Genomic DNA, 14,997 nt, shown 5'->3' with positions numbered 1-14,997 from the left:
AATTGGAGGATGGAAATTTAATTTTGCTACATAGAGAGACAAAATGGAGAGCATTTGGACTCGTGCTTTACTTGAGTAATTAATTGGTAACAAGCTCAGAATCAGATTCAATTCGTATTTATAGAAATAGAAATATGACGAGTAAACCTGCATACGGTATTTTCGGTGCGCAATGGGTAAACCCTCGGGCATAAGTATTTTACAAGATTAATCTTGGTAAGGCGTGAACCTGGTACTCTTAGAAATTTTACCCAGGTTTTAACCACTAAACTCCATGCTTTATGGGCAATACTCCTTTTGATCCAGTTAATTGTTTAATTCTTTCTTTTTGAAGGGATAATTTTGAACAAGGATTGTTGGAACATGCAAACGGGCGGGCCATACTCAAACGGAAGAGAGACGGACCACTTCTCTAGTACAAGGGAGGTACAGGTAACATCCTAAAACTAATTGAAAATAGAAGGAATAACCCCCTTATTTATAGAATTATAGAGTAATACAATTTTTTTTTCTCCAACGATCACAAACACCACAAATTCTCATTGAAGACATGACATATCCGTCACAAGCTGAAGACGGATACCATTTTACCTCACAATGTACCCACTTTTTCTCTCTCTGCAACACTATTCATGTGGTCCCCTTTCTCCACTAACCCATTTTGTTACCATTTTATCTCACAAAATATCCGCCACAAATGGTAACCCGTCACAAAGGAGACCAATTGCACAAACACTATCAAAACTTGGTCTCCTATTCGACCCCTCCTTCCCCTTGATGTCGACCAAAGTCTTAGAAAATTAAATTGGTGAATCTAGAAATGGTTAGCTAACTTTGTTAAATCAAGTTCCGTATGAAAATAAAATAAGGATTAGTCGTGAATTAATTGTGATGAGACGAAAAGTAATCGAGTGGGTAATTATGGAATGTTAGGCATCCTTGATAGTGAGACATTCAAAGTCTGTGTTCAATTTTTTATTCATCTACTTTTCTGTTTTAGCAACTTCCAATTCAACTATTCAATTCAAGGATTATTATTTACTATTTGGTGTTGGAGTTGATCATATTCAAGTCTTAATCTTATGCTTGGAAGGGAACTCGAGCATGTAGTATTTAATCTCGGTTTAAGAGACTCTTTTGAAATCAACCTATCATAATCTAATTTCAGTTACGGTGTATTTATACAACCAAGGCTGAAACCACCTCAATATAGAGTCGTGGTAACCTTTGAAGAGTCTTAAATCCGCAAAGGCTCCCCATATTTTCTCTTTCCTTTTTTTATTCGTCCACCTCATTTTTCACTAACTTTTTCATTTACCCTTCCCATTTCATAATTACATCTATGCAACAATGGGGTTCCCCAATTCACACACAAAAATTTAGGAACCTCCCCAAAAGAATAATAAAATTGCCTTTTTTTTTTTTTTTTGAGCTCCTCTAAAAACAGTGGAACCCCAAATGTTGGGGAGTTTTGTGCAACAATGAGGAGCCCCATATGAGGAGAGAGAGGACATATGGGGAGGCACTTCCCCACCTTTGCGGATGCACTAAGTGTCCAACCAACTTGAACAGTACGTAAAATCAACTTAAACCAAAGATTGAGACCAGTCCGATCAATGTACTTTGATAACCCATTGTTCACAATATCTCATTTATAACCGCTAAGTTAAGACCTCATTGGTAATACTACTCCACTACCTTAAATCGAAGATAAAAAAAATCATTTGGAATACACCTTGACATGTTCGTATTGTAAGTTCATATTGTAAGTAGAGCTGACAAGTCTGACTCTGAGTGACCCGATCCGAACTTGAGCAAACTGGACCCGACAGAACCCGGAAATATTGCAACCCAAAACCGACCCGACCCATAACCCGACATGACCCGATGATTAGTGACCCAAAATCAACCTGACGACAACCCGTAACCCGACATGACCCGATGATCAGTGACCCAAACCCGACCCAGAGCCGACTCGGTATTGACCCAACCCAATACTAACCCGATTAAATTGAGAACCGACAATTATTAAGCTTAATATTGATCAAAATGAAAGTGATTTTATATTTAGATTGATATATTTGGTTTAATAATGAAGTAATTAAAGCAAATAATGCTTAAAAACTAAATTTAATGGTCAAAAATTGAAGTAATGCGATAAAGTAACCAGACCCGATAATGACCTGACCCGAAACGACCCGACCTAATCCCGACACGACAATGACCCGAACCCGACCCGATCCGAAAGGGGTGGCTGACCCGATATAACCCGAACCTGATATGATCCGATCCAATCCGACCCAACTGACCCAATTGCCACCTCTAAATATTGCAAGTGATGTTATATGATTTCAAATGGAAAGTTGTCAAGCAGCCAGATAAAGCTTCTAAATTGTACCCACTAATAGCCAAATAATTTTGAGAGTATGCGTTGCTATAAAGAGAAAAGGACCCATGAAATTCATTTTATGCAGAAATGTATGGCAATTCCATGTGAGGTGTGCGTGGAGATTCGTCCGACATCACTACAGACTACATGAATTCGGACAAAACAGTGTTTATAAAACAAATTATGCACTCCTTTCTAAAAGGAACCCTAGATAATTCATAAGTATAATATACTTTCGAAACTGTGTCAAGTGTTCTTTTTTGGGGCTAACATAGTAGTGTCCCTTTGTTCCAATGTTTGGTCTTAGTCTAATGGTAAAAATTGAGGTATCGTGACAATAGGTCATGAGCTCAAATCCCCCTCCCCAGTATATTGTATTGACCTTGCGCCTCATAATCTCATATGACACCAAAAAAAAAAAACATTGAAAAAACAATGTTCAATGCCGTGGTCTACGACTATGCCTGCGTAACAACTGTTTCAAATAAGTCTGAAAAAATGACCCTACCTTCTCCGGAAAAGAAAGACGAGTAGTTTTGATTCAAGTTAATCTAATCTGAATAACTAGACCAGAAAAGAAAGATCACAAGTAGTTTTGATTCAAATTAATCTAATATGTGAATAACAAGAGAGCTACTAAAACCTGACTTAAAAACGGCCAAATGATGCAAAATGATTAATAGGCAATATGAACTTAATATTCACCGAGTTTACTACCTAAGATGGCATAAAAACTCGCTCAATAAGCATTCAAACTAAATAAATCGGCTCAAAACCATTATGATGACCAAATACAATGTCTCATTTCAAAGGTCCGGTCACTCGAACATTTTTACACCATTAATCTGTTATAGAAATCAATTTCATGTTTTCATTCTAAAATACAAGTCACATGCGACAATTAAGAAGGGCGACCGAAATTACTTTGAACCAAAAAACGCAATTATTCCCAAAATTGCATGGGTACAAAAATGCATGCCGTCCAGATACAAGCATGCTCTTTTGAAGAATTTTTTTTTTATCGTCAATCTGATGATATGTTTTAGTTTTGTCAAAAAAAAATTGTTTTATTTTGAAGTCAAACCTCTTGAAAAAAAATTCTTGTACTCCGTATATAAATTTGGAGGCAGTAAATAAATAATTCAGACATTTACACAATACAGGGACTTGCATACTTCGTATATAATATGGAGTAAAGGCCAGTAAAACAAAGGAGATGGAGACATGGCGAACACAGCTACACAAGCATGAGACCTAATAATGCCATGTAACCTCTTAATCTTTTTTAACCTCAGGCACTCGATAATACCCTGTATCTCAAACAATTACCACTAAATTAAGACATCCTAGTGATGTGACTCGTGCATAATGTCAGGTAAAATTCAAGGCCTTGTGCGAAAGCAGACATTGACCACCTACCTATAAGTCCGGGATTATACCGTTGGCAATATAATCATTCGCTAATGAAATGGAAAAATATATTCGAAACATAATTCATATTTAAACAGAAATTCAACCATGTTTGAGTTGGAATTATCAATTATGAATGATAAGCTTGTTCAATGATTAACTAATTACAAAAGGGAAGACATTGAAGGCAAAAAGCTAACCCGATAGCTCAATTTTATCTGTCTTGATATCGCCCCAATATGGATTCAGCAAAGCTCTTTTGCCTGTGGAAAAAAAAAAAAAAAAAAAAAAAACTAATGAAGCTCCTTACTACGTAGTTTAAAACACGGTCTAATTAACGCACTACATAGTTCAGGTATATATATAACTGAGTTCAACGCCTTTAGGTCTTTAGTATTATTATTGTTTGTTTTTATTCTTAAGCTTCAGGCCCTTCTAAGTTGCCACACTATTAATGTAGAAACGGTTTTACAAGAGACTTATTGTTGAGGCAGAGAGAACAGGATGAAAGAGGCTGTAACCACAAACTAAACAATACCAGCAACTCAAGCTTGAGGTCAGAGACAGATAGCTTACCCTCCATTCCACTTTGTTCCTCCAACATTTTTTTTAATTTCTCTCACGTAATTTGAAAAGTGGGAAGTATGAAATGGAGGTTAGTATTTACATTTTGCTCCGTCTGACCCAATATTTGAAAGTTCCTTTTTATTGGTATGTTCTACAGTCTACACTTCTAAATGGTGGAAAATGAATGTTTGACTCTATACCTCACGTGTCTATCCTTATACACTTGAATAAAAGCCAATCTAAACAAAAATGTAAACTATCAAATGAAGGTATGAGACAGGGAGTATTAGAGAATGTAGACATACTTGCTCTGTGTAAGCCTAGGGCTTGGCCGGGAATACTTCAGGTAACCATCCCAGGGAACCTTTTTGAGGCCGGCTCTATGAGCAATCATGTCTCTCACCCTGCATTATCGAGTGTGTACATTTTTATGATATAGATAGGTTTACAATAAGATTTTAAAGATTTAAGTACACATTACGACATAATAAGAGATTATAATCAGTCACCTCTCCGCAAATTGAATGGATGTCTCTCCCGGTCTTAAAGTCTGAGGTTCCATATACCAAACATCACAAACAACGGCCCAAGATGTCATAAGCTGGAGCAGATGCATTGTAAATGATTGCCTGATTATAGAACCCAACAGAAATTTCGTTACCAAATACTCAAATAGGCATTTCAACTATATCTAGGTTTTGGAAACTCGGATTTTGATTAAAGCATCAAAATGATGAATAAGAACAAGCAGCTAACACATCGCATACGCTTGATTCAACATTAAAAAAAAAATAAAAAATAAAAAATAAAAAAAAAATAAATAAATAAATAAATCCCAATGGCTCAGCATAAGACGATGTATCATAGTGTGATCTTAAAGAGCCACACACATCAAAGATGGAGAAGTCACCCAACTCGAAATATAAACAATGCAAAGAAAGCTAACTATTCATCAATGTATTAAAATGGAAAGGCAGAATACAAGTGATGCAACTTATAATACAAACACATTGCAAACTCAAGCAGAAAGAAGCTTTTAGAGGATCTTACTTCCGACTGTTCCAAAAGGCATCAACAAATATTTTGTTGTACTTGATTGCTACCGGACAAATAGTGCAATCAAGCTCAAAAACACCCTGAAATGAGAGAGAAATTCCAGCACATTTTTGTCAAGCAGTTAAGAAACAAAATCACAGCAAACAAAGATATTAGGGCGCAACTGAGAGGTACCAAAATTTTGGTGCTTCTCTTTCACTCACCAGAGAATTGTGTGGTTCAAAAAGTAAGTGCTAGATTTGAAGAAAAATTAGGTAATCCAGCCCCAGGACACAATATTATTTCATCCGTTGTTTCCAAAGGAGCCGAATACTCACTATCCTTTGGTTCTCGAATACGAGGGAATAGAGCAACAATGCAAAATGGCTTACTAAACTGACCACGCTTCTTTTAATTGTGAAGTTGCACTATTCGGTGTAATTTTCGGGGGGAAAATATCATTTTGGGCAATCCGTAAACGGCTTCTATGTGATGTGCCAACATCCACCCCCACCCCTCTTACCCCGCCATTTACGAGAGCCCTTGAGACATTGGGGTATCGTTGTTATTCTTATTGAAAACGAATACCAAGTCGGAAGTGAAAGTATGAATTCCTACCTTCTTAAACATGACAATGTACTCATTATTGACACAAGTTCCTTCAGGAAATACAAGAAGAGGATTGTTGTCAGCTCCGTGCACGTGTTCCCTTAACCTAAAATAAATGAGGAAGTATAGACGTAAGAACATGAGGAACTTTCAAATATTTCAAATACCCTTTTGCGTTTACTTACTTCCTTGCCACAATTACTCGATCCTTTTCCTCTGAACGATTGAACCAAATGCATCCCAAACTCTCTAAAATAGTAGTCTGCAGCAATCCTGCACCAAACCCAAGAAGGGCAAGACTGGATAAAATACCCCAAAACAAGAGAGATTATGACAGCAGCTGCAACATAATATTTTTTGAACAACAATGCTCATTAAGTCAAACCTCCTTCACCAATACAACTTAGTCTTTGAAGTAATGCACACAACGAGTCAAGAACAGTAACATTTGAATTTTGAAACCTTGAGGGGTTCTATAAATAGAGGAACAATAAGACTTACCAACCCAACCAGGATGCTTCTGCATTATGACAGCAAATGCAGTCATTTGTTCCAAAACAATGAAATCAATCATAGAAGTATGGTTTGCCACAAACACCTGTAAAATGCAAAAAGAGGGAGAGAGAAAACTTTAAATTGGATCTAGAATGACAATGTTTGTGAACTGCATGGTGAAATGACGTACATGAAAATGGGGGGAGAAATAATGAAATATCACCTGGTTAGACCGCATACTTGGCCGTGGGCCATGGTACTTGATAACTCCAGTCCATGATGCAACAAAGAAACTGCAGAGCAGTTCCACAAGTGATCGCTGAAACAGGGTAAAAAGAACAGACATCACCAGAGCACATCTCGTAATGAGCAAAAGAAATAGATATTTGTTGGGAGAGAGAAAAAACTAATTCTCTAGCAAAGTCGATACTTAATAGAACAATATAGCATATCAACAGGTTCCTTGCTAATAAATGAATGGTAGGAATGAGTACTTTGAGCAATCGAGGCATCAGCTGACACGGTGTCACGGTCCGCTACTTTTGCCGGACCGTGGCGCGCACCTTTGCCCGTCTCAAGGCAAGATGCAAGCGACAAGGATCTTCGTACTAGTGAGGGATCGCCCACTAGCACGATACTCGGGTCTCGGGGTGTGAGTCGGGATCCTAGTGTCGATCCCACAAACACGGCTTGTTAGTAAAGTGAAGGCTAAGAGTCGTTCACAACAAAGCAACAACAAGCAATACGAAGGCACAAGGTAGGAAGTAGATTTTCATTCACTAGTACTCCCTAAAGAGGGAAATTTGATATTTACATCCTGGTAGCAGGAAACATTGATTTTACATACAAGTTTAGTTCAGAATAGCGATATACCTATTTATGAAAACCTATTCTAAAACTACTAAGAAAATACTTACTACAAATGTACAAGGGAAATGAAATTACATAAGCATAGATAAATCTAAGGGTTCAAGTGTGCGGATCGTCACACTCTCCCCCACCTAATCTGTTGCCGCCCTCGGCAACACAAAAAATCTTGAATGGTGCTTCAGTGAGACATACAACTCGGCTTGAATGTGCGCTTCGTCCCAAACCCAAACAATGACTGGCCTCTTCGTCCCCTCAAGGATAGGCTGGAGTTCCTTGACATAGAAGCTGCCGAACATCATGTTCTCCAAGTTCACCACGTGCTCCTTGTCTCTCGGGAACGTCCACTTTGCCGCTGCTTGAAAAGTCCTCTCTCGGGATTCCTTCAAGTACTGGCCCCAACGGACCTTCGTCTTGTCTCTCGTCACTTCAGCACCTGCATTCAAGGGAATGTGAGATCTCCAGGACGCCGAATCAGCATTTCGGCACGGCCCCCTGATGGTACGAGGCCTTTTCTCTTGGGTCGACTTACCAGCAAACCAGGACGTCGATTCAGCACATCGACGCGGCCCCCTGATGATGCGAGGCCTTATCTCTTGGGTCGACTGACCCGCAAACCAGGACGTCGATTCAAAGACATCGACGCGGCCCCCTGATGGTACGAGGCCTACTTCTTTGGGCATCTCGGCCCTCATTGTCTCCTCCTCGGTGAGGGGGTAGACTCTTCTTTCGTCCACCAGGCCACTTAGCATCGTAGTTAGCCTGGGTTTTGTTCGCCCTCGGCTCCACCGAACCTTTAGGCATTCTCCAAGGTCGCATCCCTTGTTTCGGCGTCGGTATCACCCTCATAGCCGAAATTCGATGCTGCCCCCTTGTCTTCGTCGCCGTCTACCGTATTCACTACGATAGACCCCATTAGTAGCATCGATCCGTCACTTGGTTTCAATACTACCAATGCTTTCGAAAGAACCGCATCCCGAGTACTAACTTGAAGTCATCCAAATGGAACGGTGGTGAAGTCGAGCTCCCCTGCCCACTTACCCACTTGGACCGCGACCTTCTTAGCCACTCCTTGGACGCGTCTCATTTTCCCATTGACCGCTTCAGCAACGGTGTTAGCATCCAAAGCGAAACTAGCCCCAACCGATCCGCTTCCTCTTTCGTAACAAAGTTGTGGGAGGCGCCCGAGTCGATCAAGGCTCGTGCTTGCTTCCCATTCACCATCAAGTCCACGTACATGAGCCCGTGGGATTTCTTGGCGGAGGAATCTTCGTACTTCCCCATCGCGCTGATCCTTTGAAGTGAGCCCATCCGTGGTTGGTCTTCACCATCACTCGAGTCTTCGTTACACTCTTGGTGATAGTCGGCCAATGCCCCATCAAGACGTTCTTGAGCCCCTTTCGGCATCTGCTTGAACATGGCATTGAACTCCGCTTTGTTCGGACAATCGACCATCTTGTGAGGACCCTTGCACACAAAACACGCGAACGGTCTCTTCGTTGTGGAAGCAGTAGAGTTTCCCGCCTTAGAAGACGAGCTTGAGGGCGAGTTTGTAGTGCTCGCCGATTGGGCTTGACTTCCTTGTGAGCGGAACCGACTGTTCCCAACTGAAATGGCGCTGTTTTGTGGCCTTTGTCCATTGTACCCACTTTGTGATGCACCCATATTCCCCGTTGGTGCCACAACTCTTGGTGCCTCTCGCTCCCCGTGAAAGTCGAGTGGCGCTCCACAGCCGATATGGCCGAAGACAGAGTTTTGGGATTCTGCCTCATGACCTCTTGTTGTGCCCACCTCTTCAACCCGTCAATGAACTCGAATGTCCTATCCGTCTCGGACATTTCGCTAATCTCGAGCATGCACGCTGAGAATTCCCTCACATATTCCCGGATTGATTTGGTGTGCTTGATTTCCTTCAACTTCTTCCGAGCAACATACTACGTGTTCTCGGGGTAGAAGTGATCCTTCAATATCCTCTTGAAGTCGGCCCACGATGTCACCGTAATCGTGCCCGCATCGATTTCCTTGTACCTAGCCCTCCACCACATCTTGGCATCGTCGACTAGATACATGCTTGCCGTGACAACTTCCGCGTCTTCGTCGAGCCCACTTACTCGGAAGTATTGCTCCATATCGAAGATAAAGTTATCGACCGCTTTCGAATCCCTCGCCCCATCGTAGGCACGAGGTGGAGGTGCCTTCACCTTATGGCTCCCCACAGATTTCCCCTCATTGGCCACCGCTTTCACGAGCGTGGCGCAAGTGTTCTCTAACATCTCGACCTTTCGATGCAGATGATTGATCTCTTCCTCCCGATCGTCGGGGATCGCACCACTGATCGCTTGGATGCGGGTGTCCATCCCGTCCACCTTCATCTCAAGGTCACAAACCGTCTTTTGCAACTCCTCGAGGCTCGCAGCCATCCGCATAACGATGTCCTCGAGTTAAGGAAGCTTGACGTCGATTGCGTCCTCTAAGGCATCCACTCGGTCCTCGATTGTTTCGCCCATTTTCTCGATCTCGATAAACAAATGCGGCTTGCAGACGCCCGTCCGAAGACCGGGGCTCTGATACCAAATGTCACGGTCCGCTACTTTTGCCGGACCGTGGCGCGCACCTTTGCCCGTCTCAAGGCAAGATGCAAGCGACAAGGATCTTCGTACTAGTGAGGGATCGCCCACTAGCACGATACTCGGGTCTCGGGGTGTGAGTCGGGATCCTAGTGTCGATCCCACAAACACGGCTTGTTAGTAAAGTGAAGGCTAAGAGTCGTTCACAACAAAGCAACAACAAGCAATACGAAGGCACAAGGTAGGAAGTAGATTTTCATTCACTAGTACTCCCTAAAGAGGGAAATTTGATATTTACATCCTGGTAGCAGGAAACATTGATTTTACAAGTTTAGTTCAGAATAGCGATATACCTATTTATGGAAACCTATTCTAAAACTACTAAGAAAATACTTACTACAAATGTACAAGGGAAATGAAATTACATAAGCATAAATAAATCTAAGGGTTCAAGTGTGCGGATCGTCACACACGGTCAGCCACACCTCAAAATATATTCATAATTTCATATCCCAATTCCAATCGCTTAATATCCCTTTTGTGTCATCGAGATAAGAGACGGCGTATCTAGTCTATCTCTTTCTACTTCTATATATGGAAAGTCAAAAAAACCATCATACAATAATCCAGAAATCTCATGTAAGACCTGCTTGATTCAGATAGGCAATATCGTATGCTTCTTTTAAACTGTCTCGTTACTAACATAGTGGTAGAAACTAGAAAGAATACGCTGCTGCACCTGGACTGAGCGTGCAAGCCGCACTTACGAGCCAAAGTTTTAGCCTAAGGAAGATAAACTAAAAGGATGTAATCCATTTGCCAAAAATCGCAAGAAACACACAGTAACTAAATGGTAAGGCAACAAACAAATAAGATTTAAGATACGGAAACCACTGAAATTCTTTACTAAGAATTGAGGAACTTGAAATTAAAAGGGTGAATGATGGCAATAGCTAATCGTATGGCTATACGCAGATCTGGATAACATCTGCTATTAGTACAGAGAATTACTCAGCTTCACTGCAGATGTATATATAAATACAGAGAACAACCAGATGTGCATGAAATTAGCATAGTGGCAATAAACAATAACCGTACCTCCAATTTCTTCCTCAGTTTATCTTGTCCTTTCAAAAAGAAATGAACTGGAACGTAGAGTAAGAGAAATATGATCCATCCTATTGTCAATATCAGGACCCTGAAGTTAGAAAGTTGGAAAATTTAAGATGTCAGGGGAGAGCTAACGCAGAAATCCATCATTAATAAATTTTTACCTAATAGACCTATGAATTCCTTATTTTCTAGATGCCCTAAGACCATGAGTCCTTATTTTCCAGATAAGATATTAGTCATATTACCAATTAAAATACATACTAACATGAACATTACTCCAAACTTGCACAACACACTGCACATTGTTTTGAGAAAGTAAACCAAGCTAGTTTTCATGCGTTCTTAAACGAAAAACCATGAAACGGGAAACAAACAGTTGCTGAATTTTTCTGTAACAAACATTTTGTGTAGTCTTGTTTATGCATCTTCATACTTGGATACAGCATAAAACACCATTAATCTCTCAGTTGGATAAGGAATTCTAGTTAGTATTGCTTCAAAACATAAGGTGGTATTTATTGGCGATAAATCTAACCTTGCCGGAAATATAACAAAGTATCTAGCAACAACTCCGCAACACCACAGGGGAAATAGATAAAGATTCCAGTTCCAAGGCTCCGGAGGATTTGATTTGAAGCAACGGGTGAAAGAGTCCTGAAGAATCATACATGATAACAAAGTTAAATAATACCACATTTTAAACATCTAAAACTAAAATCTAGACTCTAGATGTAACATTGGGATTTGAAAGTCAAACACTTTCATAGTTTCATCTAACTGAATCGTGCTACTTCGACTTCTCATCTTCATTCACGTATTCATGTAAGACATGTCTCACTCAAACATGAGTATAGACACTTGGAGCTTCATTTAGGCCAAAAAAGGAAAATTTTCAGACAATTAGCCGAGTCACACACCTCTTAACACTCTAATGTCTATTGTCTAATACTTGCAACAGAGTCCAACAGTCCAAACTCCAACAAGATAAAAGATTTTGGTGTGTTCCTCTTTGTATGCATTACAAGGTTGGTGTTTGTGTGTGTGTCATAGGATTTTAGTATGTGCTTGTGTGCGTGTCCGTGTTTGCGCGTGTTTGTCGGCAGTTCTGCCCCTAAACAAAATGTTGTGAGGCTAATTTGCTCCAACTAAGACTTATGGGGCTCAATTACACATACAAGCAAACTTTTGGGGGTTATCTGCTATTTAACCCGTAACAATTACTGTTAAATCCTTACAGTTAAAACAGAATAACATAAGTGAACCTCAACAGACAATAAACTACATATACAACTTAAAATTATGTTAAGTTCAAGCAACCATTTCATGCACAAGATTTAACTGATAAAAAGGCTCACTTCATGATGCCACTAAAAATCTCTTAAATGAAATATTTGTTCAGTTCATGGATGCCAAATTCGTAGTACACTTTGATACGAATATGTAATATGCATACACAATATGCACTTTTTACAACGTAATACGTATATTTTATACAAAAATTCATTACGTCGTAATATGAATACGTGATTCGCGATTCACTGGGATTAGAAGAATTTCCCAATCCGATAACCATGGTTCAGTTAATAGTGCCTGTTCAATGGTCCACCATGTAAGCATTGTCCATGGCTATCATATTTGAACCTTCGAACATCACAACATCTCTTAACCAACATTAAGCTGTTAGCTCAAAATATGTGATTGAATAAGCCCTTTTATTAGGACAGTCAAGTGCACAAGATATGAAACTCTTCTACCTCATAGCCTATTTGTTACTCCATTATCATTCCATTGATCTTCACCTCTATTTGTTTAGAGAGGTTCCTTTAGAATGCTAATACTTTTACCGCTTTTACAGGATTAGCTATATCCTAAGTCCATGACGGGTGTTTTTGTAGACTAAACCTTCAAATAAACACATTTTCCTCATTTGCCTCTTTCACAAAGATAGAAGCTTCCTTAGAATTTTACGCGACAAATTGCATTTTTGGATCTCGGATATATATGAACTTAAGAAATGACACAAACTTAAACGAAGCTTTTCTTTGTTTAATCCACTTCACTCATTAATTAACAACAAAATAACACACAAACAACAAATTAACACACTTGAAAATCATCATACTAAACCCTTCCTCAAAAAGTCAAATTAAACACTTACATCAACAACGGAATTGAATTGAAGATTATCTTTTTTATCCTCTAGTCCTATACGCTAATTTATTAACACCAAACAAACAACAAATCAACACACTTCAATAATCATCAAACTAAACCCTTGCTCAAAATTCAAATTAAACACTTGAATGTTGCATCAACATGGAATAAAATTCAAGCTTTTCTTTGCTTTATCCTTTTTATTCATCAACCAACAACAAACAAACAACAAATTTACACACTGGACTAAATCATCAAACTAAACCCTTGATAACAACAGTATCCCAGCACCTCAGCAGTCACTTCAATGAGTCATTTTGCTTTATCTTATCATTCGAACGCAATTATCGCCTTGAATCATCCGCAAACAGGCTCTCTATGTCAAGACAAGGGTGAGGAAGGTGCGTAATTTGCAGGAGCCATTGAGACACTAGGTAATGTGATTGTTTTTGTAATTCAGAAACAAAAACAAATGAGAAATGTTTGGCAAAATTAAAAGTGCAAACTTACATCAACAATGGCACCAGCAGCTTCAGTTAAAGCAGGAGAAATATCAAGCAAATCCCTTCTGCACAAATCACAATTCCACCAAAATTAAAATTACAATCAACACCCAAAAAACCCATCATTTGTCACATCCCCTTTTTACTGTTTGCGAGAGTATTTTAATAAAAGGTAAACAAATGAACGAGACGAGACGAAGTATGGTGACTTACAAACGAAGCTTTCCACGAGGTTGAGTGAAAGATTCAGAAGGGAGATAATCTTCGATATTGGGTCTGTCCAAATCCAATTCCGTACCAACTCTTCTCAACCCTTTCTCATTATTATTATTATGATTATTATTATTGTTATTATTACCACTATTTTCTTCCATTAATACAAGTATTAACAATGGAGTTTTTTTGTGGGTGGAAACTGGAAAGTGTTGGAAGATAATACACTGTGTAGTGAAGTATCACCTGACTGGATATGTGTGGTTATTGAATCTTTGCGAAAGGGAAGTCCTTCATAAATGTCACTTTGACTTGTTTTTTGGCCCCCAATTTTAATGATTTCATTGCTCCAAATTTACAATATTTTGACTTCTACCTTTAAAATTTTCGAGATTATATCAATGTCACAAATTAATTTTTTTAATTTGTTTGTTTTCGCAATACTTTTTGCATTCTCTCAAATTTATAAACTATCATCAATGTGAATTGTGAATTTGTAATTTGGTTGAAAAAAAGTACTTTTTTTAATTAATTTGAAAAAAAGTATATGTCACAAATTAATTCATCAATACTTTTTTTAATTAATTTGAAAAAAATCATATACTTTTGATGAAAGTATTAACAACCTATGTCACAAATCTTTAATTTGCATTTTCTCAAATTTATAAACTTTTTTTAATACTTTCATCAAAAGTATATGATTTTTAACATAAAAACTAGTTTTGTGACCCGTGAGAATCACAGATTTAATTGTTTTTGTTCTTTTATTTTTGCGGTATCGTTCATGAATGCATTATTCGGCTTATTTGTCTTTTTGCTTATTATCTTGGAGATATGTTGGTAGAATAACTAAGCAAGGCAATAAAGAGGGTCTTGTCACAGTTTTTGAAGGTAAGATATATTATAGCACCAAAACCCATGAAGCCCTCATTTTAAAGAACATACGAATATCCATTATCTGATTTCGAAGGCTGACATTGCATATAAATTAAATGGGAAATTGTATTATTTTGTGTTTCATCAGAGCACTTTAAACGTCTTATTCTCAAAGCCTATAAGCAAAGTCAACACAAAT

The 14,997-nt window shown here is 38.9% G+C and overlaps 1 protein-coding gene across 1 annotated transcript; it reads right to left on the bottom strand.

Moving 5' to 3' along the window:
- Positions 1 to 3,822: 3,822 nt before the first annotated feature.
- On the bottom strand, positions 3,823 to 14,289 carry LOC141599578 (glycerol-3-phosphate acyltransferase 9-like). The gene is made up of 12 exons (XM_074419643.1): positions 13,923 to 14,289; positions 13,717 to 13,774; positions 11,588 to 11,706; positions 11,038 to 11,137; positions 6,729 to 6,824; positions 6,512 to 6,608; positions 6,196 to 6,283; positions 6,020 to 6,116; positions 5,417 to 5,502; positions 4,876 to 4,995; positions 4,672 to 4,770; positions 3,823 to 4,062 (listed from the first exon to the last, which is right to left on the bottom strand). Exons 1-12 carry the CDS (start codon positions 14,081 to 14,083, stop codon positions 4,014 to 4,016), a joined length of 1,170 nt encoding a protein of 389 aa, XP_074275744.1. The 5' UTR covers positions 14,084 to 14,289; the 3' UTR covers positions 3,823 to 4,013.
- Between the last annotated feature and the right edge of the window lie 708 nt (positions 14,290 to 14,997).

Source organism: Silene latifolia, chromosome 9, assembly GCF_048544455.1.
Source record: "Silene latifolia isolate original U9 population chromosome 9, ASM4854445v1, whole genome shotgun sequence".
In the NCBI taxonomy this organism is placed as follows: Eukaryota; Viridiplantae; Streptophyta; class Magnoliopsida; order Caryophyllales; family Caryophyllaceae; genus Silene; species Silene latifolia.
Note: the sequence above shows the minus strand (reverse complement) of the source record. Positions and strands in the feature narration are given on the sequence as shown.